Genomic DNA, 26,668 nt, shown 5'->3' with positions numbered 1-26,668 from the left:
CCCCCTCCACCTAAGCGACGAATCACAAAGACTCCGTCTCCTTCGAGGCTGCTCTTCTTTACCCGTTCTTCGGAATAGCTTATAATAAAGCAATGCAGCTGAACTATCTACAAGTATGCGGGGAACAAGAAAACGGAAATCGCCACGGGAAAGCATTAGAGATATCCGTTTTATTGTTCTTCTTTCCCAGCTTTACCGAAATGCTTTATTGGCGGTCAGGACGGGCGGAAACGTGGCGTGGGGCGGCGACTGGCACGCACGCGCACGCACGCGGTAGGCTACATAGCTTTCGGCCTCCACGACGGGACGCACAGCGGCGGGCCTAGTGAGTGCGGCGGGCGTGTGGGCGTTCGGGCGCACGCGCAGCAGCAGCAGGACCAGGGCGACGACGACTTCCTCGGCGCCGCGATGCGACGGCGGGGTCCGGGCGCCCCGATAGCGCAGCGGCGTCACGTGGTGAGTGGTGGTGGTGGGGACGCCGCCAGCTCCGCCAGGCGCGCGGCCTAACCTCGCACCGCCCGGCCCGGCCCGACCCGGCCGCCGCGCCGGCCGTCAGTGTGTTGTTGCCGCGCTGAGTGTGCGGTGCGCGCCGGCCCGTCGCGTCCAGCAGTCGTTACTTGGTTCGTTTAGTCGTACGCGGCCGCCCGCCCCTTCGTTCGTCCGTTCGTTTGTTTGTTTGTCAGACGGGCCCGTTCGGTGGTCCCAGCTCGCGGGGGCTCAACTTGCGTGTTGCCCGTGTGTGACTCGCGCGCTCCAGTGCAAGCTACGCCCCGCCCCGCCCTGGACTCACACATGGGGGCCATGTGTTGATGCCGGCTCCCGCCCCCTCCCCCGCCCCTTCCCGCCGCCGGCAGCATCCGGGGTTGCGTCTGCCGCGCGCCCGCCGCTCGGCTCGCCGCGCTCAGTCAGTCCCTCCTCAGTCTGCGTTTGTCACGGCCGCGCCAAGGACGTGCGGCACCGGTGTCGCGCCCTCGCCGCGTCCCCGCCCTCGTCGTCGCCGGGCTGTCCGTGTCCCCGAGACCGTCGTGCCGACGCTGACGAGCTGACTGCCGTCCGCTGGATATTGTGCTGGTGGCCGCAAGTTCGCCGCCGCCGCGTGTACCAGGGCATTGTGTGTGCGTGGGAGCTCCGCTCCGCTTCGCCCCGCTCCGCCGCGCCCCGTCCCGCGGTGCCGTGCCGTTGCGTCACTGCTCGCGGACTTCGCCGCGCCGGTCTCTATTGGAGGCCGAACGGCCAGCCAGCCGCGGTCAAGGCAAAGACCGAACAGCCGCGGTCAAGGCAAAGACCGAAAGGTGGTGGAGGAAGAGGACGACGGGGAGCAGCACCGGAGTGATCGCCGCCGCGGAGCCGCGCCGCATGGCCGTGGCGGGCCGAGCACGCAGAGTGGTGTTTGACTGAGCGGCGCGGGCAAAAGTGTTCGAATCAAGCGCGCCGTGTTGCGCAAGGCCCCGCCCCGCCCTCCCATTGAGTGCGCCGCCGCCGCCGCCGGTGTACAGTGGTGCCGCAGCGCAAAAGTGCAAAGGAGGCGAAAAAGAAATAGTGCCAATCAGTTTTGTGTGTGTGTGTGTGTGTGCACGCTAGTGTGTGTGTGTCTTTGCGTGAGCTGGACTCGCGCCGCCCCCTGTGGATTACTCATCGACGCAGCTCAAGACCCGCCGTCGTTTGGATTATTGCCGGATAACACTTTCTTTCTCCCATGAGCAGGTGAGTTGATAATGTGTTCAATTACCATCGCAGCATTGGTGACAGCAGCAGCAGTGGGGTTTAAGGTGGGCGGGGACGTGGGGCGCAGGGGACGACAGACTTTCAGGATCGTGATGTACACAAAACTTCAAGTAAAATTACTTAATTGTCATCGTCATCCTCCCGGTCTCGGACTTTGCGCCCATTTAGGTTTCACACGGGGGGGGGTCCTCGCCCGGCCCCATCATTCGGCGAAAGAGCGCCCCCTCTTACTCCGACAGTTCCTGGAAACGGCAGTATCACCGATACGAACCTCAGGAAACAGTGAGATAATTTTTTTCTGCCTAGTCTATTCCTTTGATGTTCGCAGTCATTCAGAGAACAAAGTGTAAACAATGAGCTCAGGGGTGTACACCACATCACGCGACCTGACGACGCGGCAGCGGCTATGAGCCACTCTGGGCTGTGAGACTACTTCTAGTCGTCTTAAACGCTTAGACCGACTTACGTAACCTGCGCTAAGACAAACGCCGCCCTTATCGCGCGCTTGTGCAGGGACGCTGCGCGGAGGCCGCAAGGACGCGGGGCGCATTTGGATCGAAATATAGCAAAGGAGAAGTGGGAGAGGGGTCCTTCTCTTTTGGTGGGTACGAATATCAGTTGGGAAACGCCACGAAACTGTAATAACACACGTGCTGCGCACAGCTGTCTTCCCTTAGGACCGCCCCCCCCCTCCTCCCCCCACTCTCGTACCGGGGGAGCACGAGAGGCGGCCTCGTCCCATCAGACTGCATCTCGCACTGACGAACGGGTTCAGGGCGGGGGGCGGGCGAGTGCGAGGGAGGTGAGTCTGAGGCCCGACGATCATCTCCCTCGTACGCACCGTGCCGTGCGCTCGTGCGTTCGTCTGGCGTCTGCTGGTTCGGGGGCATGGTGGTGCGAGCCGAACTGACCTCACATCTGCCGGCCCCGCCCCCGCCCACGCCCATCACTCCATGGCCCCTCCACACGGCAAACGGAGGGTGGAGGTTTCAGTCACCTTGTACCGGATGTTAGGAACAAACTTTTGTCCTCGCTCGTCAATTTTTGAGTCGGATTCGGATATGAGAATCCTTTGAAATAGTCTCTTCGGGATGATGGCCCGAGATAACCCGTGCTGCAGAAGTGGTGGATGTGTCTCCACGGTATAAACAATATCTGAGTTTGTTTCAGGAAAAGGGGAAAACTCGGAAAAACTCATCTATTTTGAGGAAAACTGGAAATTTCCTTCATATTATGACCAGATTTCCTCAAAATCTGAGGAGTTTCTCTCAACTAAATGAGTGCCTTAATGTTTTCACCTTTTCCTCAAAAAACAGTACCGTGTCGACCCAAACCTAATAATTTCCCGTTTTGATGAAGATTTATTGACGAAAGTTACCGTTTTGTTTATTGTCGGTTAATAGTTCGATCACTTCATCAGACCATCTGGGGTTAGGAAACGAAAAAGAAAATAATGAACCTAACAGGAAACTGGGTGACGGGCGGCGATCTACAAAGTGTTGTTGGAAAGAGGGGGGGGGGCTAGAATGCACCACTGTTCCTGTTTCTCATTCTTGCCCTACGTATCCTATAATGTTGTAATGGGCAGGGGAAGAAACTCGCATTTTAGATCACAACCATTGCGCTCGCCATTGCGTTTTCGTTTCTGAAACTTTGCGGCATCCCGAGGGCAATCCTCTCGCACGATCGCACGAGAGGTTAGCGCTGGGCGCGGTGTGCAGCCTGTGTGGCCCGGACGGGGCGGTGCGGTGGCATGCGTCGACTGCAAGCCGAAGGCCTCTGCCCGCCCCATACGGACTCGTCGCATATTCATTCCATTCACGCTAGGGCTTTGACGGCTCACCGCGTTTTGCGTTGGGACGTCGAACTTTCTCAAACGGGACTTTAAACTAATTTTTGAAGTGTGTTGGGGCAGATATTGTGGTAACTCGGTGGTATCAAGGGTGGGCCTCACTCTGAAGTCCACGGGTTACAGTGTCGAAAAGGTCCATGGTCATGTCGTGGATTGTAAGCTACGGGTGAATTCATGTGACGGCAGCAACTAAGCGTCCTCGGATCTCGTCTGAGTGTATTCAGGGCCCAGCAACTCGGCATAGCGCGGGTAGGGTTTCTGATAAGGGGGCCCCTGGGCGCCCGGATGTCGCGCCGGATGCAACCGGTAATAAAAGCACCGAGTAGTTCCTCCAAGAATTGAAATTTCCATCTCCTCTTGATGTAGTCAAATTATATTATAACAAAAACAAACACACGTGAAGCATGCCCGGCATGTTGATATGGCGCGAATCGCGAGTCTCTGCGCCTGTACGCGTCACTCATCCGCCCTTTGTCGGCGCTTTGTTAGCGACTGTGTTATTGTAAAGGAGCAGAGGGAGGGGTGTTGTCGTCACCTGCTGCGATATTGGACGCGAAGCAGTTCACGTCCAGCCCCACCTACGCACACGGCATGAGCGGACGACTCCTATGTCCTTGGGACACGACGCCACGGCGCGGAGGATACAATACGCAGCGGACATGGACCTCTCGCGACCGTAGTCGCCCGTGACACATGGCACTCATGGCACAAAAAGAGGAGACAAGCGCCGAGTACCGCGCGGAGCGAGTATACTATACCGGATGAATACCATTGGCAGCTGTTGCTATACAGCCGCAGACACTTCGACGTGACCGGAGAGTCACTCGGACAGTTCAAAGTCCGCATCTGCACGGTTAAAACAATGTCTGATTTTTTTTTATGTAAAGAGGATAACTTCGAGGAACTTTCGTTAGTTTGAGGAAAACTCCTTAGATTTTGAGGAAGTCTCCCCCCAAAAATTCCTCAAATTATCGGTGTTGTATATGTTGTATATATATTTTACCTCGAAACATCAGACCGTGTTTTCACTGTCGAGGAGTCGGGGAAGTCCGGACGGCAGCTGCAAGTCGAGGCTTCTGCCTGGGGGACAGTCCGACTAACCCTCTCACCTGCGGAGCAGCAGACTAGCGCGGTGCCTCTGCGACCGCGCCGCAGCCGTTATAGAGAGACACAACTAGGAGCGAGCTTTTCTTATGGGAGCTCTTCTGCACTACTACCTCCTCAGCTACCCCCGCAACACATGGGCCGGCTGGGTCCCGCCTATCCCCTTGCGTGGACCCTCGGAAGCAGGTATAGCCAGCCACCACCGCAGCAACATCTCCTCAGAAAAGCTCGCTCCTGGCTGTGTCTCCCTATATCAGCTGTTATCGACCCGGGACCCAGGCCTTCGGCTCGGGCTCGGCGGGTCACTTGTTGCGGGCGATGGCTGCCGGCACGAGTGAGGCCGGACTGGACTCTAGGCTCTAGGGAACTTGCAGTAGATCGACAACAGGGCGGTACATTTGAGGGACTCATTCAGCTAATTTGGAGTATTTTCAGCACTCTTTTAGCGCGACTTTCAAGAAGTCGCACGTGGTTCTTCGCCCTTTTTATTTTTATTTTTTTTCTCTTGCTCAGTTAGGGCCGATGAGGCATGCGGGTCGTTAAACACCGCCTATAACCCGGTCAGCTGGTCCTCCCCTCCCCCTCTTCATCGCCAGACGGCCCGCCGGGCCGCTGCTGGACGCGGGAACATAAAAGAAAAGCCCCAAAGAATCAACAAATCTTTTTCCCGGCGCAACACCCGAGCAGTTTTTACGAACAGACCGTTGTTGTGTGTCTCGATTTTTTTCGTGACTTCTCTTGCCTTTGTTTACTTTAGCAGCACACCTCTTTTTCCATTCCGACACGTGCTGCGGCTGCCTCTCCGCGAGACGGGACGGGGCGGGACGGGACCGCGGCAATCTGTTTGGATAAGTGTAGGACCGGTCCTCTCAGTCGCGACCGGCACCAACGGTAGTCGATTACTTTCGGGATTCACTATGGGCTTTTCGGCCCGATCCTGCTGCTCTGTCGGAGATTCTTTTATAGTTTGACTGTTGGTTCCATTTACGCTTTTCGCTTTGCCCCTCTCAATTACACTGACTGTTAAAGTTGCCAGATTTCCCAATGCGGCGCGATCGCGTCGGTGCACCTCATTGTTCCTTATGTTCTTCTTTTTGAAATAGAGCCCGAGAAGTGCGATTGATGGATCTATGTGATTAGGGCTATGTCCAGAAAGCCCCACGCTGTGAGCTTGCACATCCCTGTCCTCTGAAGTAGACAGAAATTTAACGTTGCATGAACCAGCGCGTTATTTCGAAAAGATCTGTCGAAAAATGTTCGGAAGCGTGTCAAACGACTCTTACAAGTCTAGTTCATCGCGTAACTGACACTACAGTGTCTGGCGGGGCACAAAGACGGAAACAAATGACGACCGACAGCCCCGACCGAACCGCCTCCTTCTGCGCCCTTACTCGAGGGCGACAAATGTCCCGTGTGGAATGGGATTTCGGTATTTCATGCTAGAAGAGAATGCTTTCGGTCCGCGTGTGCCGCGCCGGGCCGCCAGGGGAACAAGGGGGGGGGGGCGACATGTTGGGCCGAAGGGCGTGGCGGCGCGGCGGGCGTTGGAGGGGCGTGGCGGGCGCGGCGTGGGGCGCGACGAGTGCAATGGTGTGAGACGTGTGGTAAACCAGTAAACACTCCAGGGGGGCAGGGCCTTAGCACGCGGCTTCGTGTGGGTGAAACAAAGGGGACAAACCCCGGCTATAGTGAGATTTGAATTTCGCAGTGGCCGCGGGCCGTGCAGCCGATTGGCCTGGTTTCCTCCAACCACGCGTACAGGCGTTTGTGGGATGACAGGTGAGGGACGTTTCCAGACAAGTTGTGTCGTCGCACGCGATCTCAAAGTATAGTTACCAAATTGAGATCTATTGTTGTTGTAGTGTGGCAATGGATCTATTATTTTTGTGGTACGAATATAACTCCTATTGTGATATCTCAGCCAGTTTTATCGTAATTTGTTACTTGATTTTCTTACATGAAGCAAATTATTTGATTGGATAAATAGTACCATAGAAAAGTACATGCTGGGTTAGTATAAACATAATGACCAGCACAACACTTTTCGTAGGCTTCATAATATACCAGGTGGCTGATTCACGCCGCGCACTTCTGTAGTTATGCTGTACCGCATGCACGAGTGCGGGCAGTTTGCCTACTCGCTCGGTTTGTAAGGCGCCGTGGACAGGGGCGAAAGGCAAGCCCGCCCGCACTCGTGCATGTGCATGTATACCTACAGAAGTGCGCGGCGTGAATCAGCCACCTGGTACTTTGGTGGAAGTCTTTGCAAAGAAAATATACTGCTCGACAGAGGTTTTATTTGGGTGCCCTATTCTAAAATCTGGTTGTTTTCTCGTCCTGCGCGCCACAACACTCCTGCCGTACGCCCTCGCTACTCGCAACGTCGGGCTGTGCTTGCTTTCACAACAAGTGCATCTTGCGCCGAGATGGCATCTCTCTGCTTCACTTCTTCGCGCCCACAGTGCTATTGTGTGTATGTACGTGAGAGGGTTGGATAGGGGAATGCGTGTGTGTGTGTGTGTGTGTGTGTGTGTGTGTGTGTGTGTGTGCGTGCGCGCGCGAGACCATTCCTCGACAACGGCGACACCCTTCTGTCGCGCCTCTGAGAAAATACGTCCGGATGCGTTCCTGAAATGGAGCGGTCAGACTGCAGACGACGCGGAAGTGTGAGCTTACCCCTCTCTTGTCCTCTCGCCCCCCCCCCCCTCCCTACTCATGGAGTTCATTGACGAGACTTTTCATTCATCACTTCCTCAAAAGCAGGGCGCCTTCGACGCCTGTATGAACAATTCGTATAAATATCATTGGCTAATATTAAGAAAGTACAAGGTTGGGTGTCACCACCATTTTGTTCCTGTCATACCACGCACATTTGAAGCGGGCGTGATATTTTCAGGGTGCCAGAAAGGGGTATGGTGGTCACATGCAATAGCCAACCCGTTAGAGTTTGCAATCGGTCGGACACTACCCCGGCGCGCACTGTAAAAAATCTTTGTCACGATGACTAAAATACCATGGCTAATTTTTAGCAGGGGTGTCGTCTGGGTTTTCTCGTCACGGTGACGAGAAAACTCTTATCATGTGACGAAAAATCCGATGACGACACACCTGGACTAAAAATTAGTCACGTTATTTTCGTCATCGTGACAAAGAATTTTTTTCAGTGCGCTTACCCGACAGTCCTCTGTGTCTCTCACTCATATCTGACGTAAGGTGGGAGTGACAGAGACAAAAGTCTGTCGGGTAAGCGCGCCGGGCTAGTGTCCGACCGATTGCAAACTCGACAACCCGTTGGCTCACTAGTTTAGCGTCTTATAAGAATGTTACTAGAGACGGTGGGGTTTTTCAGCTACCCCCGTATGTGTAGAGAAATAAAGAGTTTCAAGTTCAGGATTGTTAGCATATATGCTAAGTACCGGCTAGCCGCTTGCTGGGCTCTGATCTGGGGCTTTTTCCCTCTTTACGGAGTTGAACAGTGTTGCCTCTCTCTCTCCCATCCACTCAGCCGTGGCAGCCAGCCGCGTCCGCTCCCTCTCTGGCTCGCCTGACCGCCCTGGCGGCCTTCCCCGCCCCGCGCCAATGGACGAATGTGTGTCACTGCGGCCGTCTATCCCGCTCTATCCGTCTCGATCCTTTTCCCTCCTGACTGCGATATCGCAAAAATAAAAGGCGGAAATTTGCTAAACCAACTAAAACAAAACTGTGTTTTGTGTTCCAGCAAAGTTTTTGCTCTCGCAGAGTTTCACTTTATTAGCTACATTTTTGGAACAAAGTTTGCTGTAGTGATAACAATTAAACTTTATTTTGTTTAAATTATACTTTATGAAGGGAGCAGAGATTTTCTCCTGGTTAAAAAAAAATTGCCAGTGAGGCAACACTGAAATTTGAGTGGCGTCTTTCAGCGCCAAAATTTTGTCGTTCTTTCGCATAGGACGCCAGATATTGGCGTCTTTAGACACCAATCAATTTTCAGTGAAAAGTTAAACTGCTGAAACAATAATAGGAATCAGCTGGTGCAAAAAAAGGCTCTACCAGATTGTGTTTCTGGGTACAGAATTTTTAACAGTGAATCTTGTACTGTACAAACCAAATGGGAGCCGAGTCCACGCCCCCTTGTGTACACGTTTACAACCTGTTTAACTCCCTGTCAATCGTGCCCTTCCCCTTATGCTCACGTTAGTCAGTCTCCCTGTTCTGTTCATGAGGAAGAGCGGCTTCTGGTCGGCCGTGACCGTGCTCTACGCTCGTATGTGGACGGCGTACCACGGCCACACGTCTACGACTATTGGTGCGTGCTCCGTCACAAACGTCTAGATTGTAAAAATAAAAAAATAAAAACGTGGGTGAATTATTGATAAATGCGTTATTAAACTCGAAAAACAAGGGTAGGACCAAGTGCCTTTGTAGAGACACATTGCAGCCTTAAAAAGGCATCGTAACTATGTAAAGGTGCGAAATTTTAATATCTTTAGATCATTTTGTGCCCCAAAATTTTAAACACTTTTTGACAGGCTTCACGACAAAAACGCCTGCTTGATCTTCAAGAAATCTTATGGGAGCTCAACACGGGGCCTGCTTGAAAACCAAGCAGCCGTTTTTGCCGTGTTTAAGTCCGTCGGCAGATGTACGTACCTTTTCTATCCTACCCGACTAAATTCGCTGCCTCACCCTAACATGAGTTTATTGCTTCGACTTACCCCAACTCTCCCACAAGTCGTGATAGCTGTGGTCGTGCGCGGATCGTGAGACCTGCTTGACCGACGCCAATTTAAAAGAACTGGAGCGCGGTGCCGCACTGAAAGGAAGATTATCGATTCCGCCTTGTTATCGTCATGTAAGTCGAAGAATGAATCCGGCTGATGGTGGCATTACTGTCCCTTTTCGCCGCAAAGAAATTATTTCGTATTTTTAAGAATTATTACCCGAATGGAAACCATGCCCTCATCTAGCTCGTGAAATCTTGTTTTCGTAATTGTAATAGACAGTTACGAATTATTTGTTCGCACATACCAGGTAGTTGAATCACGCCGCGCACTTTCGTAGTTTTACTGTACCGCAAGCTCGGGTGCAGACGGGTTTGCCTATGCTCGCTGCGCACGGCTCCTTACGGCCCCGCACGAGTAGGCAACCCGCCCGCATGCACGCGTGCGGTACGGTATAACTACGAAAGTGCGCGGCGTGAATCAGCCACCTGGTATATTATACGCAATGAAGATTCTACTGAACTGTATCAGCTGCGTATTGAATAGTACTCAGACACACAGTGTGCACTCATATTTGTAGATTTAATACTACGGGACAACAACAGAAACTATTGGTTGGTTGCTCAGAGCTGTTGGTTTGGCCAGTGTGTGCGCCACGCCACCCGGGGCCTTGCGCAACCCGTTCAACGAGCCGGGAATGTCAAGGCCCGCCTTATTGCGTCATTTGCGGGTATGGATCTGGTGGACCGGGCGCGGTGTGGAGGCGCACGACCCCTGATTAAAATGACTATCTTGAGTGGATTCAAGTCCCGCGTTATGGTTATTTTATGTATAATAAACGAATTGTTAGATTTGTGATAGAAAGTAGGACTTGGAATGCCTCCCACCACCCTTCGTACACTGATAAAGAAAGGATACAACTGGCGAGCGCATACAAGAGTGCTCAGTAATTTTTATTTACAGAATGTGTAGTTAATTTGCGACAGCCCATTCTTGCTTGTCGATCAATTCCAAGTCGATACATAGTTCCAACGCACACTATTAACCCTTACGTATAAGTGACAATTTTGTTCCCTAAAATGCAAACCTTTTCGAGCACAAGTTTTGCTCAATTCGTCCACTTTTAGCAACAAAATTTCATTAAACCATGGGGTTTTTCTTCGAGATTTCCACGAGGTTTCCTTCAGCTAAACGGTCGGCCGTGCTGCTGTTGATTGCCGCCCGCTTTTAGTACCCGTTGCGAATGCCCCTCTGAAACGAAACGTGTGCCAATGCAGTGAGGAGGCAGTGGTGGAGGTAGAGAAGGGTATATCTATCTAACTAGGTTAACGTCCAACCTCACATTTAAATGTGAGGTACTTGGACCATGTGCCGGCCGCGCATGGAAACAATAACTTTATCGAATTTGGGGAATTCTAATATATACTAACATGACCGCTTTTGGGACTTTGACTTTCGTTTTATTGGGAATTGAATGCGTGATTCAGACGCTCCACTCCGACTCCGCTCTCTGGTTATTCCCGCCTGCGTCTTGTGAGTGGCGGGTCGGGTCCATCCATAAGCCCTGGGTGGCTCGGGCCTCGGGCCCCTCGGGGCTCTGTTGGGGTTCACGTCCACGCCTCGCTGCCCCATCTCGCCCCGCCTCAGGTGTGAGACGAGTCTTAATGGCCCTTTAATGAGCTGACCGCGGTAAGGAGTTCTGGTACCCTTTAAATAAGTAAAGCTATGGCCCCTGCCTGGTGCCATAGGCAGTATGGTCTACGTGGAATTTCCAGTTTCATTGGGTTTTATCGTGTTTTTGTCCGTATTGCTTTTTGACTTTTTCGTGATGTCACAACAGTTGTCACAGTACTCTACATCAATCTCTCTATATATGAACAACTGTACGAAATTTTCTACCAACCGTCGCTCGGCAATCGTGCCACCGGTTGCGAGCAGGGCCTTAATCCTTGAAGCCTTGGCCAAGTGGTCTTATATGATGATATCAGCCTCGGGTCCTAGATGTGTCCGATTTCTTTTAATTAAGGGACGAAGGGGGAGAGGGAAAGCACCCACTAGAGGTATACTGAACTGATTTTATCAACTGCATACCAGAACCCAACCCCGCTCCCCTCCCCCTCACCTGCATTTTCTTGATTGACTTTTCATATTTCGAATCGATAAGTAAATGTTATATAGGTATCACTTTGTTGCGAAAGACATTTTATTGTTTCATTCGTTGTATCGTAAGATATAAATGCAAAGTCCCATGAAACTCAATATATTTGTTGCGTTTGTATTTTCGGAAGAAGTCTTTTCTAAACAAGCAAACTAACTGCAAATATAGAGGAAGAAGAATTTTATGCTGGTGTCCTTCCGCTGTGAGTTACACGAAGTTGTGAGCACGTGGTTTGAACGTGCGACGCTGACGTTCATTCTTATTCAAACAGTCACCTGGCCGTGGGCTGGGCGGGGCAACATACATACCACACAACAGAGGAACCTGAAAAATTTCTAAACATGAAACTGTTCTGTCACATCACTGTGAAAACTTGTCGTGCCGCGTACTGGTCAATTTTCTATAGAAAGTATCCTACTTTTAAGATTTAAAATTTTCAAGCACTGCGTATTGACTTGACTTGAAATTCGTTGACGAGCAAGAGTGCAATGTTGTGTACACGTACGTCATATTTTCTAAATAGTAAATTACAAAATATTTTTTACATCTACGAACATATTTTAGAACAGCGATGTTAGAATTGTCCGGTATTCTTCAATATTCGACATTTTCGCCATACAAAATATTACCAATATCACATCAAGCCGAGGAGGTAGGAAAATTCACGTGGTTCAAGAAGCCATGCCTCAAATGCCACTCGGAGCCAGAGCCCGCTTTGCGGCGCAGGGGACACCTCAAAGTGAGTCGAGCCGTATTTGGGAGACGAGACGTGGTATGGGTGCGACGGGCGCCACGCTACGTCGGGGAGCCATCGCGCTAGCCGCGGCCATACTTCACGGTCTGATCTTCCGAACCAATCCGACCAATGCGGTGGCAGCGAGGCGGCCAAACTGTGGCGTAACTTGTGGGAAAACCTCGAGTTATGAGAAGCTTATAGTGTAACGGTACGACGCGCAATTCTTGCGGCCAAATACCTGCGAGAAAAAAGGCGCAGCAAAACAAAGCTGTTACTAAATAGTTTTGTATAGGCTAAATTGATTTCATTATTTAGAAATCGAAAACAACAAGATTTTTCCTCTTTTCCCTATAGTACGAAACTTTCCGAATAAATTATTTACGAAGAAAATCACTGTAGGGACAAAATTCGACTGCCAATAATTCGATGACTCTGGCTGTCCTCACTTGGTTTGCCGGTTGGTTATCTTGTATGGGGCTTATCAAGCGCCATAGTGGAAGAGGGAGGGAAAGGAACGCACACACGCGGCAATGAATGAATGAATTGTACCACACCGGCGCCAGGCTGTAGGGTGGTGGTGGTGGTGGTGATGGTGGACATGTTTACAAGTTGACTCAGCGATAGTGGGACGGAAATATGGCGGCAGTCGGCGGGACTAACCTTCTACACCATACTGGGTTACATCTATGTTCGCCTTCTGGACAATCTCCGTTACTGGTTGGCCCTATCACACTAAATCTATTTTACAGTATTGCGGTGACTTTAACGGCCGTAGTCGACTTGCTTTTCCAGGATAAACTGAAATTTTGGGCTCTCTTAAGCACAAAATTTGCTCTTTAAATCGTCCGAAAGTTGGCCTCTACAAAATGATAATGATTTCAAATCCCCTGGAAGTCCAATTTTAGTGAATCCCTTCGAAGTCCCCTTTCTCTCCGGTCCTTCCTTCCTTTTGGCAATGTTTACAGAAGATTGCTTTCTAGACAGTTGAAATGTGTCAAGAAGGCATCAGAGCGCCTGTTGATATACATGTGTGGGTAGGGAAACATACTAGAAGTAGTTTGAGACAAAAGAGCGCCTTGCAGCGCCTTACAATAAAGATTGGAGCGTAACTTCCTAGGGACTTTCGCAAAGAACCTATTGGAGGGATTAATGATTTCAACAGCGGGACTCTGGATGAGGACCTAAGTTTTCCATTAGGTATTCCAAGCTTAATTTTCACAGTGCACACTGGAAATGCAAGTGTGTGAATATCGCTCACCTGCAGGTGAGCGACATTCCATTCGTACACTTTGGGGGGTAAACGTGTGAATATTCTAGGAAAAATTCACACCTTTACCCCCCTAAGTGTGCGAATGGAATGTCGCTCACCTGCAGGTGAGCGACATTCACACACTTGCATTTCCAGTGCACTGTTTTATGCATATCTTTTATTTGCTGAACACTTCTGAAATACTTCAATATCACACAATTGTATTTTGTATCCTTTACAGCTCTTTGATTTGCCTTTGATACCGGGTACCCGTGCTGGTCCGACCCCGCGGGCGGTAGTGCAGTAGTAGGGGACCGACGCCGCGAAGACTAGCGGCAACGTCGCACTGACGTGTGATGTATGATCAGCCGGGCGGGCGCGTGGCCGCTGACACGATATCTCATCCCATAGGACAATGCTGGCATTCGGACCGATAACTCCAGCCTGCATGCTTCACAATGCGTGCCAATTGTGCGTATCTAAGGTCATATAATGCCAAAAAAATCTCACCCAAAACCTAAGACCTAGTATGCATCCCCGACTCATGACATCAATAAATCATTCAGGCATTTAGATTTCTGATTTAAAAGGCCATCTAAGCTGCTTTGGAAACCCAAGTTTTCTGTCAATGCAAATGTGTTCATAGAATGTATACTTTAATGTAATAAATGTAATAAATAGAAGATGATAATTATTATCAAAGCGTTCATGCACTGTGAAAAGTATCGTCGTAAATTAACAAACAATTTACGACAGCCCATTTTTTACTCGCCAAGGGATTTGAAGTCGTTACATACTGCATTTCTTTTTACGATTACAAATTGTAATTTTACAACTTGCGTCAAGGAATTTTTTTTTCTGTAAACCTACCTACTTTTTTCACAGTGTGAGCATGTTTACATTAACTGAAGTATATACATGCCATGTACATTTTATTTGAAGTGAGCACTGTCGCGCGATATACTGCGCATCGCGTTTGCTGCTACACATTTGCGCAAGCAAGTTATGCGCCGCGCGATTCTTCGTACTTCGCACGAGGGAAAGTGCTGCCGCCCGGTGTGTATGAATATGTGCGTGTGCCGGGCGCGTGAGGTGAACATGGGGTGAGCGGCGCCTCACCCAACCTGGCACTATGGTCTGTTTACGTCACTAGATGTGCAAAGTATAGTTTTCTTATGACAAAGTGCACCTTTTTCATACAGATAACCATGTTACAGCTCCAGGAAAGGTTCAGTAATAATAAGCAGAACTGTTGACCAGAACCCCGCCGTACTCTGCACGGTAAAAACAATGTATGTTTTTTCAGGAAAAAGGGAATCTCCTAAATTTAAGAGAAATACCTCAGATGCCCTTTCAGATTTTTCTTGTCAAAACTGAGGGAAAATCCTACGTTTTTTGAGGAGACTTCCTCAAAATCTGAGGAGTTTTTCGTAAACTAGAATTTCTTCAAAGTATTCCCATTTCCAAAATCAGACATTATTTTTAGCGTGTCTTTCATTTTACCTGGCATTTTCTAGCTTACAATTACTGAAAATACAAAAATCAGAAATCCTACTTGAAGGGAGTAAGACTTTTTCATCGTGATCCATTTAACTGATAACTTAGAACCGCGCCCTTGAGTGAGATTCTCACTTACATTCAGAAATACATTATTAACATTTGGACTCCCCGTTCAAAAAGGAACCAATCTTGTAATGGAGTAAAATTTTCTAAACAAACGTTCTAATCAAGCGAAAAAATCAAACCCCCCTCTGTCGAAGGCGAAGGCGGGATTCTAATCTTCGGTCCAGCATTTAATGTTGTGACGTTTGTAACGTTAAAACTATTTGTAAAAGCCAAAATAGATGTTTTGTATGTTTTCTTATAAGAAAATGGAACGGTGTGAACTTTATAATGTAACAGTTAGGAATTATCTTTGGGCAGGCTGCTCCTGTTTTATAAAGGGCGAGCAGCAGTCTCTTCTCGTTTCCATTCGTTCCGACATGATGATGTCTCGAAACGCACCTTTCCACTCCCGCCGATACGCCCCTCCCCTGTTTTTATCTCCTGGAATTCATTCATTTAGCCCACTCCCAATCAGACATCTCCTCTTTCTCCTCCCTTTCTGTAACCTCACTGTTAAAAATGTCTTGGGATTTCACGAAGATTCTCTCTCAACCACTACAAGAATTTCCCTGAGGACTCCGTTCTTGGTTTTTATGTCGGAAAGCAGCCGTTGAAGAAAGAGAGTTATTAGTCGCCTGTGTGTTTCGAAGCTAAACTCGGCACGTAAAATCTACGGAGTCCTTTGGGAAATCCCAAAGGACTTAAGTAATATTTTTCACGAGTGTTCATTCGTGAAATCCCAGAACATTTTCTAACAGTGTTCATTCTCAGGACTTGAATTATTCCTAGTAGACATCTTTGTAATAGGACCAAATTTTTGCATAGATTCTGTCGTTTTCAATTTTTTGTCTGAAGCCATAGCCTGAGTTTAACTTCTGACTTATTCTGTATGAATTCTTTAAGTTAGTGGCACCCCAACACTATGAAGTGTCTGACGAAATGGCTTAAACAAAAGACCAAATGAATGGCAATCATACACAAATGAGCGTAAGGCAAATCTTTGGCACGATTATTACCCACTGTGTGTTGTTTTGCCACGTTCTTTTGGAGTATTGAAATGTCACGCCGTTATTTGAGTGAAAGGGTGGCATCCAGGTTACTCTGCAAGTTACGGGGAGTAGAAAATAGGTTGTCAGAATAGGAGGGCACCATTACTCAGACCCGGAGCTTTACTGCTTAAACGCTACAGGTTCTGTAAAGATCAGGCAAACAAGTCAAGTAGTTTGTGAATGACCATTTCAATCCGTACGAGAAACATTTCGATGGGGTCGGATCACAAAGATGTGTTGAAATGGCCCTCAGCGACTCCCTTTATTGCCGTATGATCAGGTCTGTGAAATCTGCATCGCGCCTTTACGACCCTGTGGTAGGGTTGTGTGAGAGAGACGGCTGCCCGTGATGCAGTTACCTGTGCGAGGGAGAGAGGAGGGAGAAACTCAGATTTTGAGGACAACTCCTCAAACTTCAACTTCAACGAGGGTTATAACGACTGCTTGTTGTTCATAGCAAACTGGAGCCACCCATTTGAGAAATTCCCATTTTTTTTTTCAGGGAGTTCCTCAATTTCCCCCTTTTCTTTAATAATTAGGCTCTACAATACCGTAGTTCTAGCATCCAAAATATTCTTAAGGTGGGAAAACCCTTTCTCACGTGGACTCTTCTAACAGTGCCGAACAAAATTTAGTATGGTAAATTAAATAATAGAAAAAAACAATGTGTGTAACTCAAAATTCTTTGTATGGAGTCTTATGCGCTCTACAGTAAACATGTATGAGAGGTCATTTACCTCACCTAACAATGGCTCCTGTACATTTACTTAACGTAAGTACAAGTTTTTGACAGTGTTCCATGTTTTGTAAGATGCATAATATTTCCAAATGTATTTTTTTGGAGCTTCTGTGAAAGGTTTGCCGCGGGGTAACACGACAGCCTTACCCGTAACGCGTGCTAGTAAAGGGCAAAACGGCTCATGAGTACTTGCTGCTCTCGGGTTTCAGTCGTGTGTTGCAGTTTGCTTTGCTGCCGCTAGATGTTGTGCCCTTGCTCTGGTGAGAAGAAGAGATGATGAAGACGCAAAAGCCGCAGACGCACGGTTGTGCACGGAGAGGAGGGGGTATGAGATTGCTGTGATCCTCGTGCTACGAGTTGCAAATGTCCTCTCCCACTTCTCCGCCTCACCACTCAGCTCCAGGCGTATGCACGCGGCAGAGGCCAGGTGCCAATGCTGTTTATTTTCAGTGATGAATCTCGTTTCGTTGCGCAGACCACCCCGCATAGCAACTCTGTAAACATTTATGATATCATCATTTGAGACCAGCGATCTGTGCGAGGCACGTCGTTGGTTCGGCCCGGGTGGTTCCATCATTTTATGGGGACAATGTGATTTTTATACAGGGGAGTCTGATTCATTTTCGGATAGCGATCATACCGGGTGCAACTGTGAATACGCAGCAGTGTGGCGGGTTTGCCTACTCTTTACACCCGCAAGGGGCCATGGCATGGTCCCTGCACTGATAAACCAAGTGTTCAACTGCTCAACACTTGTGAGTGTGCAACAGCAAGTTCAATACTTGCAAGTGTTCAATTTAGTTGTACTACACTTGCAAGTGTTCAACTCGGTATTTGTGCACTTGTAAGTGTGCAACTCCTCTGTTGAACACTTCCCTCACAGTAAGCACCCGATCTAGTGAAATATAAACAGGAGAGTTGAACACTTACAAGTGCACAGATACCAAGTTTAACACTTGCAAGTGTACTAATACTGAATTGAACACTTGCAAGTATTAGACTTGTGGTTGCACACTTGCAAGTGTTGAGCAGTTGTACACTTGATTTATCAGTGTGTGGCCATATTGAGTATACAATCCCGCAACACTGCTGCTTATTCACAGTTACACCCGGTACATACCTGCACGGAGCACGGTAGAAACAATGTCTCATTTTTTGAGGGAGTTGGGGAAGTGTGGAAATATTTGAGGTAAAGTCCCACGATCTCGCCCCAGATTTTCAGGAATCTTCTCAATAAATGAGCAAACAAAACACATTTTTCAAGGAGACTCTCTCGAAATCTGAAGAGTTTTCCTGAGACCAAGTGAGTTTCTCAAAGTTTTCGCTTTTCTCTAAAAAAAATGAAATATGAGACATTGTTTTTTTTCGTTGTGTGTACACACTAAATCCTTATGCACTTTGTTGTGCAGAAAACTTGCAGAATTTCATACAGCCATAATATTATGAACAATTTTATCCGTAACTATGTACAGTGTGTGCATAATTATGCACATTTTGTACACAATTATGCATAAAAATTTGTACATACTTATGGCTGTATAAAATTCTGCAAGTTTATGCTCAACAAAATGCATAATTGTTGAGTGTGTAATATCGGCCGTGGATCACACGTTTGTGTGCGACATGTAATTCGCGAATCGCGATGATGCTACGTTAAAGCGGTTAAACATGACGTGCCGTCCATTTGGAAGATGGCGCTCACTCTCTGCGGTGGGCCTTAGTTCTGCGCGACACGGCAACGGCAGGCGTTTAATTTCTCGGCTGTCATAGCGGCGGCGGTCCGGTTTGGCCCGCTACGACAAAGATAGGTTGCCATCACCGACTTAAAAATAAGATATAATGCTGCTTGCAAGCGATGTGCGTGTTTTTTTGGGGCGCTTAAACGTGCAGAAAAAGTTGACATTTACTAATGAAACGGTTTGCTTGCACGCTGGTAAACTGATGCAACGCAAGTATGTATATACCCAGAAATCCATATTATTTATTTTAGAGTAACTTACTAAACTTTTAATCATATATTATGCAAATAGAGTGCTGATGTGTGCACACTTAATGTGCTGAATAAAGACGTTTGGTTATAATGCCTTTATTTTTGATATGTATGTAGTGATGGCTGTCCCGTCTATGTCGAATGGTATTAGTTTATGGTATAACGACATGACATAAGGCACATGACATGATGCGTGCTGCACGCAGGTTTGTGTACGTGTGCGTGCGCGCGCATCGTGGGACTATTTAATTAATCTCGATGCAGTCGCTTTTAATTATTTGCAGGAGGCATTGGGCATTGCCTATTACCTCCCTCTCCTTCTCCATTTCACATAATTTTTTTCAATTATTTCGATGTTTTGCCATTTCTTTACTCGTTTGCTAGTGATGGCTGATGAACGCGGTTTTAAGCGATTTACCGCGATGCACTCTAAATGTAAAGAGGGAATTTTGTTCCTAAAGAGGCAACGTTTCCGTGCACATGCACACCTACTTACCAGTGTATTGGTTCTTTCTTCTGCTTCTTAAGAACTGTCTTAAATTGGCAAGAAATTAGTCTGGTGTCAAAATTTGCATATTAACATACATGTAACATATATAACATATGTAACATATATGTAAGTTCATTGTTTTAATCATAAGTTCAAATGCTCTTGTTTTAAGTATGGGAGCGGTCCATCAAAAGTATTATTGAAATAATTGCTTACTGATATAAAAGGGGGGAAAATCCCTTTGAAAATACGCATCACATCTACGATTGTAAGGTAGTCAGTTGTATGGTGTCCCTTGTCCTCTTTGCTTTTCTTATCTCTGAGGGATTTTTGTATTATTGATACCATCGTTGGCGCCTGCTGCATGATCCTGTCCTTGTCTGACCTTGAGTGATAAAAGGAGTCGCATGCACGCGGTAGAGGAGATGTCACGAAGGCGTTTTGTAGCGCAATTTGCTCGATGGAGTTGTTATTGTCGTCCTCCGAACAAGGCGCGCTGCAACGGAGCGTAACGATACTCTAAAAAAATCTGATTGTTAAGTTACTGTACTATCGCCGCTTGTGAAACGCAACGGAACTCTCAATTCGTTTTTGTTATCTGTTCTATAAGCGCGAAAGGTTAAATTCATTACGGCTTTCTGCTGCTGTTACACCTTTCACAGTTGAACGGTGTAACTTTGTTATGTGAAGGAGAGAGAGAGAGAGAGAGAGAGAGAGAGAGAGAGAGAGAGAGAGAGAGAGAGAGAAGGGAGCGATGAAGTTGTGGGTGGGTGTGCCTGCATTGCATAGCATCCCCGTATGAAGATGTTGGGTGTGCGTGCGGCTGCTTTTCCCACAGACGGCAGGCAGAGAGCTTTTTGTGCCGCACGGATACGAAACTCGAGCCCAAGATTACACGTGTGATGTGGCGGTGCATTCAGTCGCGGCTCCACGACGTGCCGCTGGGCTTGGCACTCCCTTCGGCCTTATGGTACACTGTTCGAAAGTCGCACAGAAACGGTACTGAGGTGTCATGTATTAGATGTAATCTTAGAGTTAGTTTAGGTCAATAGTCAGCTGTCGAGGTGCCTGTCGAGGTATCGGGACATATTCATGTTAAGGAAACTCCACTCGTATCGTTGGCTGTGTCACCTACGGCTTTCCGAGAGGATGATCTGGTGTTTTCACAGAAATGAAAAAAACGAAAGGGCCTATCATTGGAATGAGGGCAGGTCTATGTGCGCAGGTAGTATGGCGGACGCGGGCGGTAGCAGCCGTGCGACGCAGTCTTTGAGGCGTGACGGCTATGTGGGGAGACAACTAATCTGATCCGAACCACTTTCCATTTCGATGGCATCTGTGCGATGGGGTGACACTATGTTCTACAAATTAGACAGCAGCGACGTCTAAAAGTCCGTTCAGTGACAGGGCGTTCTCTCAAAATATCCATTCAGTTGGTGTGTAGCCGAAGACTCCCCACAGGGAGTGAACTCAAAGCGGCTTTGCAGTTCAGGGGGTCCACATACCCCGGAAAATTTCGTGGTCGTACTGTAGTGCATGTGGACGCGTTGCCCACTCCAAGAGCCAATATAAGACACCGAGGTGAGAGATGGTACGCAAGCCCGCCTGCATGGTTGGATGCGGTACAGTATAACTCAAATTGTCCGGGACGTGTTGGCCATCCCTGTATCATACGGGATGCATGAAGCATGAAGCTTTGGTGCTGTGTTGGTGTACTTTCCTGCAATGCATTGGTGAACGACGTTGTAGCACCTAGTAATGTAACTTACCTGCAGGTGCGTCGTAGATCTACGTCATTGTGTGGTATACTGCATTTCTGGGATGCGTTTCATGTCCGGGAAGGAAGAGGGGTGGCGGGTGAGAATAGGCGCCGCGGATATGAGCTGAGGAAGGAGTAAACACGAGGTGCTTCCTGCGGCGTGCCCCCGACACGCGCCCTCGCCCCTCGCTACGCCCACACGCCCACCCTGCGTAAATAAGTCCTCCATGTTGGAGCCGCTCTCTTTCACCGGGAGTTCGCGGCGACCCGACCGATGGTTCCCGCCCGTATACGCGCAGAAGATGCGAACATAGCACGCCCTACACCTTGTCGGTCGCACCTTGTTGCGCCACAACACACCGCACACCTCATGGTGTGTTGTGTTGAGTTTGAGAGCGATGAATTAACTAACATATGCTTTCTTCGTATTTTGTGTCACTAGCCCTTCGCCATACTCTTTTGTTTTCCTATGGCACAGTCGTTGACGAAGAATCAGCTGGGGGGCCTTGGTCGGGCTTCCCTCTCAGAGCAGGGCCCAACCTATTACCAACAACGTTGATGGATCGACGGTGCAGCGCTAGCCGCGTGCGGCTGAGCTGAACGGAGCCGCCCGCCTAACAGTGTTTTCTTTTCCTGGAAGGGTAATTGTCCAGAGAGCCGTTTTATGGGATTTACATAGAATTTCCATAAAAATACTTTTAGGGGATTATTATCGTCTTTCTTTGTCACTGTCTGTGTATTCCACCACTATGTTCGATTTTTAAACGTTTGCCACCTTAATGTCCTAGAAACCTAGAAACCAAATTGACAACATACAGCATTGTCTGTATGTATTCTCTTTGTAGAAAGTGTTAGCGCAATGCATTCTCTCTTAGCGTGAGCGCACTCAAGTGCACTATCTGGTCAACACATTGTTTAACTGACAATGGTTAACCGATTGTTAACCAGTATTACACATTCACTTGATAAACCCAATCAATACCCTCCTCAGGAGCCGCACCTTTTCCGCGCAGCCCCTTTCCTTTCCTGTCCATCGCAACCAGCGAACCGTTTGTTTTTTTCTCTCAAAATGTTCGTAACTTGTTTTGATAATCGTTTCCGAGACTCGTTAAAAAAACATTAGCGGCGGCACGATCCTCTGCGCTATGCGAACGACGGCCTGAGTCAGAGAGAGTTATAGAGTAATGGAGGCAGCACAGCACAGTATGGTGACCGAAGTGTCTTCTGAGCTCCCTCGCACTCAACAAAGGTCCCGGACGGACGCCACCAGCCCCGCCCCCGCCACGCTACCACTGAGCCCCTCTCCCTCTTGCGCATTGCGCTACCACCGCTCGCCGTCTGCTTCAGCTTCTCTAGCTAGAGCCTTTTCTGCAGCAAGAATAGAAGAAGCGTTTGAGAAATAGAGACAAAGGGGGTTATTATAAATGGTGTAAAAAACACTTTCTCATTGAGTCCTACCCAAACTCAGAAACTACATTTATTTTATCTGCCTTATTTTATATACCTACAAGCAACGTTGCAAAGAATTTGCGAGCCAGAATGAGAATCTTTACAAACTATGTTTTTGCATTGCGAAGAAATAGCTTTGCCGAGGAACTGGTGTACAGTGCCTTAACTGAAAATGTGAAAAGCGTTGTACTATGCCCTCTAATGAAAGGATAAATCATCAGTCAGTCTAAGGAATCGAAGAAAGAAATCTGAACCAGCCCTATGGTGAAGATAGTTACAGAAAATGTGATGGGAAACGATCAAGACTAATTCGTGTGAAAGTTATAAGTTTACCAAATTCTAGTGATGTGTCGCTTGAAAGTAACGGACGATGAGATGTATCTGATGTATTCTTATTGTAGAAAGCTACGAGGCGTTGTGGAATTCCCCGCGCATGAGCTCGGAGGTAATTGCCCGCACGGCACTTCGCATGCGCCGCCGAAGGCGTCGCCGGCATCCTATTCGGTTACGTGAGTAGAAAGATGTAGTGTTGAGCGACAATTATTATTATTTTCATGAAAACTGGATACACGAACGTAGGTTTCAATTTCGTTTCCGCCAAACCATCTTCCAAAAGTTTACTTCTACTTATATGTTTTTCCAGTTTTTTTCTTCTGCTGTTTAGAAATGTCTAAAAATATCCAGTTAAAGAAAAGCTACACCCATTGTGCCCGTTGCCACCAGCTTTCAAGGTGGGCTGTCGGCCACGCCCACCCACAGCGAATAATAGAGACGGGAAACGGTGGCTGGCCAGCCGGCCGGGTATATTTAATTGCAAATGTGGTGTCGCCATACCCAAGCCGCACCGTGCTCCAGCGGGTGCGCCAGCCATCTCCATAGAGATACAATGGCAATCTCTCCGTGTGTCTTCCCGTTGCATCATCTGTGGCATGGCCATTTAGCCATGGTGGCAGTCAGTAATAGAAAGCTCCACCTCTCTATTAGAACCGAACGTATGCCCACTTTGAACGCCATGCTGGTTTAATATTACAATGGCGTGAAGGCCTCTTACCGAGTTATCTACGTACATACGACGCTACATGTCGGAGGGAACTTGGATTGATACGTCCTTAGCTTTATAGAAATCCCATTGCATGGTGTTCTATGTTGTTGTTGTTTCTTCAATATGGTCGAAGATTTGCAGAACAAGCAGTTCAGTTATTGTACCATTGTACCATTATTACATGGAATTAGCTACAAGAAACATTTGACAGTAATTCGTATTTTCGATTCTCCTCTGCGTGTCAACCAGTGTCCCATTTTTGCTCATTGTCTTGCCTGGTGGTCGAGCCGGCGGCAAGATGAAAGGCGAGAACCTCCCCTCATGACATATAATGTGATAACCTATATCGGCGCGCGGTCATCTACAGTTGCAGTTCGAGAAGCGGGACCCGTTTCATTCTCCCGCATATGGGCGGGAAGGGAGAAATTAGGGAAGTGGAGGGGGATTCCCATCATTAACATTATCGGATGTACTTATTAAGAATAGTGTCAGAAAATGGGTGCATTCCCTAAGCTGCTGACACGAGTGTCGGAAGTGGCAACATTATAGAAAAGAAGGGAGGGGGGCCATCTCAGCAACATGGAGTCGGCAGCATGGAATCGGTTGCCGTGTTGTTTTTAGGCGGCTGCACTCATCGATTGCGTGGCGGCGCGCGGCTGTCGAACGCAACAATCCAATTGAGGCGGGCAAGGCCACTAGTGATCAAAGGGTCGCGCTGCTTAAAAGTGAGAGATGCAAAGCTTGACTTTTGGATTCTTAGGTTCCAGCATTTTCCCCTTGCGTTATGCTGTGTGAGTCAGCCATTTGGACATGCCATCACGAGTCCTCGCTCTTCTATCGCAACAACAATAATAGTCTTTGACGTGCGCTTGTGCGCGACAGTCGCAATGATGGTTCTGTGATGTGCCACTGCACTGTGCGGGAGTACTGTGCTTAAGTGAAGGCGTGGACTTGACTCAAAGAGCAGCGGTCAAGCCACGCTCGCTCCGCTGTACGTATGTGTTTTTCTGACATTTTTTTGAGTTTTTAAGCCTTGGTCACAGACAACGGTGTGCCGGCGTCCGTCAGTCGTATGATTTAGAACAGGATTTTGCATTTCGGCCCTAAAGAACAGACTCGACGAGGTAGAGACTTCGTCGTTCGCGCTTACTGTTGCCCGCTGTAGCCCCAACCTTCCTCTACTTTAATGCCAATCCCATTCCGCCGTCGTGTATCTCATTTCTGGTGTATTGTGAGAAATAGTTCGGCACTGCTAAGGGTCAAGGTGCCCCATATGCGGGGTTCCTTGAACTCCCCCGGGTGTTTCATGAACACCCCCTGAAAATTTACAATAGTTGACAGATTTTTAACTAAAACCGTACCCAATGATGATGATGAACTCAAATATGTAAAATAGTAATTCAATGATGAAGATTTCTGATTTAAATAAAAATTACAAAAAACATGTTTTTGCCTTGGCATTTGGTTGCACATGGCTCTACAAATGACGCCATACATGTAAATTATTTAAACAGTTATGAATATCTGAAAGCAGGGGTCACATATTTTTGTAGACAAACATAATAGAAAATTGAATAATCTGCAACTGCTCGAAATTTTACCACCAGTCACACGTTAATTCACTTACATAATTAAAGCTACCGATTTTTGTGCGGTTTGTGAAAAATATTTCTCGTCACTGGGGCCGACTAAATGACATGTCATTACTGGACAGGGACAGGGCCGGACAGGACATCTCGTTAAATTGGATCACCCGGCGCGTCGCATTGCGGCCCAGCGGTGTCAGGACAAGCAGATGACGTCCGCATGATTAAGAAGAAAGGGGAGCGTCAGGACAGCATTATGGCTGCGCGGTTAAAATTAAATTTGACACCATCCGGCGAGTAAACGCCGATGCATATGACTTGCTGCAACATCAAAAAATGTTATACGTATCGGCGTTTACTCTGTCGGCCACCCCTCGGTGCACTAATAGTACAACCGCGATGTATACACTAAAGAGCGCATACGATTACAGACCGGCTGACAATCAGCAGCAATTTTCTTTGTTGTTCCTTTTCCCCCTCGTATTTACCCCAACTGTTTCTCCCTCCCCTAATAGAACTCTTGCTGCACAACCATCAAATCTGTATAAACCGCCGGCCGACGGACAGGTGGAAATTGGCGCCAATGTCAGCATTTGGACTTGTTATCTTTCAGCTGTTCGTATTTTTGTTGTTTTGCAAGTTTTAAACATCAGGAACTACTTGATCTTTATCGGGTTTCTTAGGGAAATATGTGATAAATTGGAACTTTGGATTTTGTCACAACCCTGTTTTTCTCTGTTTTTACGTCCGCGGCGCGAACAACGGCTTCCTCGGAACAATAATATTTGATACTTATGTTTTTGTTATTGGATGCTTTTGGATAGCCTCGTTCGACCGCGACAGAACTCTTAGCGATAAGGGTGGAATGTCTACTCTTTTGACCAGCAAGGCCCCACCGCGCCCCCGTATACACTAGCTGAAGGTCGTAAACGTGTGGAGACTCTTCTCTCTTAGTACACTGGTAAAACAATTGTGCAATATTTGCACACCAACATGTGCAAGTTGTGATTTTGCACATTACATGGTGTTTAACTCAAGTTGCACACTTGCGTGGTGTGCAAATTTTAGACGTTTTGTAAACGTTTAAATTCTGCATACTTGGGCACACACAGTTGTATGCTGTCAATAGGGAACCATACGGTGTACAGCTGCTACACGTTTCGGAAGTGTCGAAATTTTAAACACCAATTGGCGTATAACAAAGTTAGACACCACAAAGTGTCGAGAAAATGCACACTTCAACTTACACGTCAATTGACGTGCAAAATTAAACACTTGTTTTACCAGTGTACTACCCTTGCTTTCAGGATGTGGGAATGCACTCTAGGTAACACCCTTTTATTTGTACTTTGTGTTAAGTTGGGCGCGGTTCAAAATACTCTCTGATTCTTTGCGGTAAGAAGTGGCGAAAATTAACACAAGAACAGAGAGT

The 26,668-nt window shown here is 47.9% G+C and overlaps 2 protein-coding genes across 2 annotated transcripts in view; both read left to right on the top strand.

Moving 5' to 3' along the window:
- Nucleotides 1-9,261, top strand: part of LOC127748945 (vitellogenin-A1-like) — a 17,572-nt gene extending 8,311 nt beyond the window's left edge. The window contains exon 3 of the mRNA XM_052264795.1: nucleotides 9,193-9,261. Within this exon, the coding sequence (XP_052120755.1) occupies nucleotides 9,193-9,261 (69 nt within the window). The remainder of the gene's footprint in view (nucleotides 1-9,192) is intronic.
- LOC127748939 (uncharacterized) overlaps nucleotides 1,260-26,668 on the top strand; it is a 64,814-nt gene continuing 39,405 nt past the window's right edge. Inside the window, exon 1 of the mRNA XM_052264754.1 lies at nucleotides 1,260-1,704. The gene's annotated coding sequence lies outside the window, so the exon portion shown is untranslated. The remainder of the gene's footprint in view (nucleotides 1,705-26,668) is intronic.

Source organism: Frankliniella occidentalis, unplaced genomic scaffold (genome assembly GCF_000697945.3).
Source record: "Frankliniella occidentalis isolate FOCC.00 unplaced genomic scaffold, Focc_3.1 Scaffold21, whole genome shotgun sequence".
Taxonomy (NCBI): Eukaryota; Metazoa; Arthropoda; class Insecta; order Thysanoptera; family Thripidae; genus Frankliniella; species Frankliniella occidentalis.
This window is presented reverse-complemented; position numbering and strand designations above follow the sequence as displayed.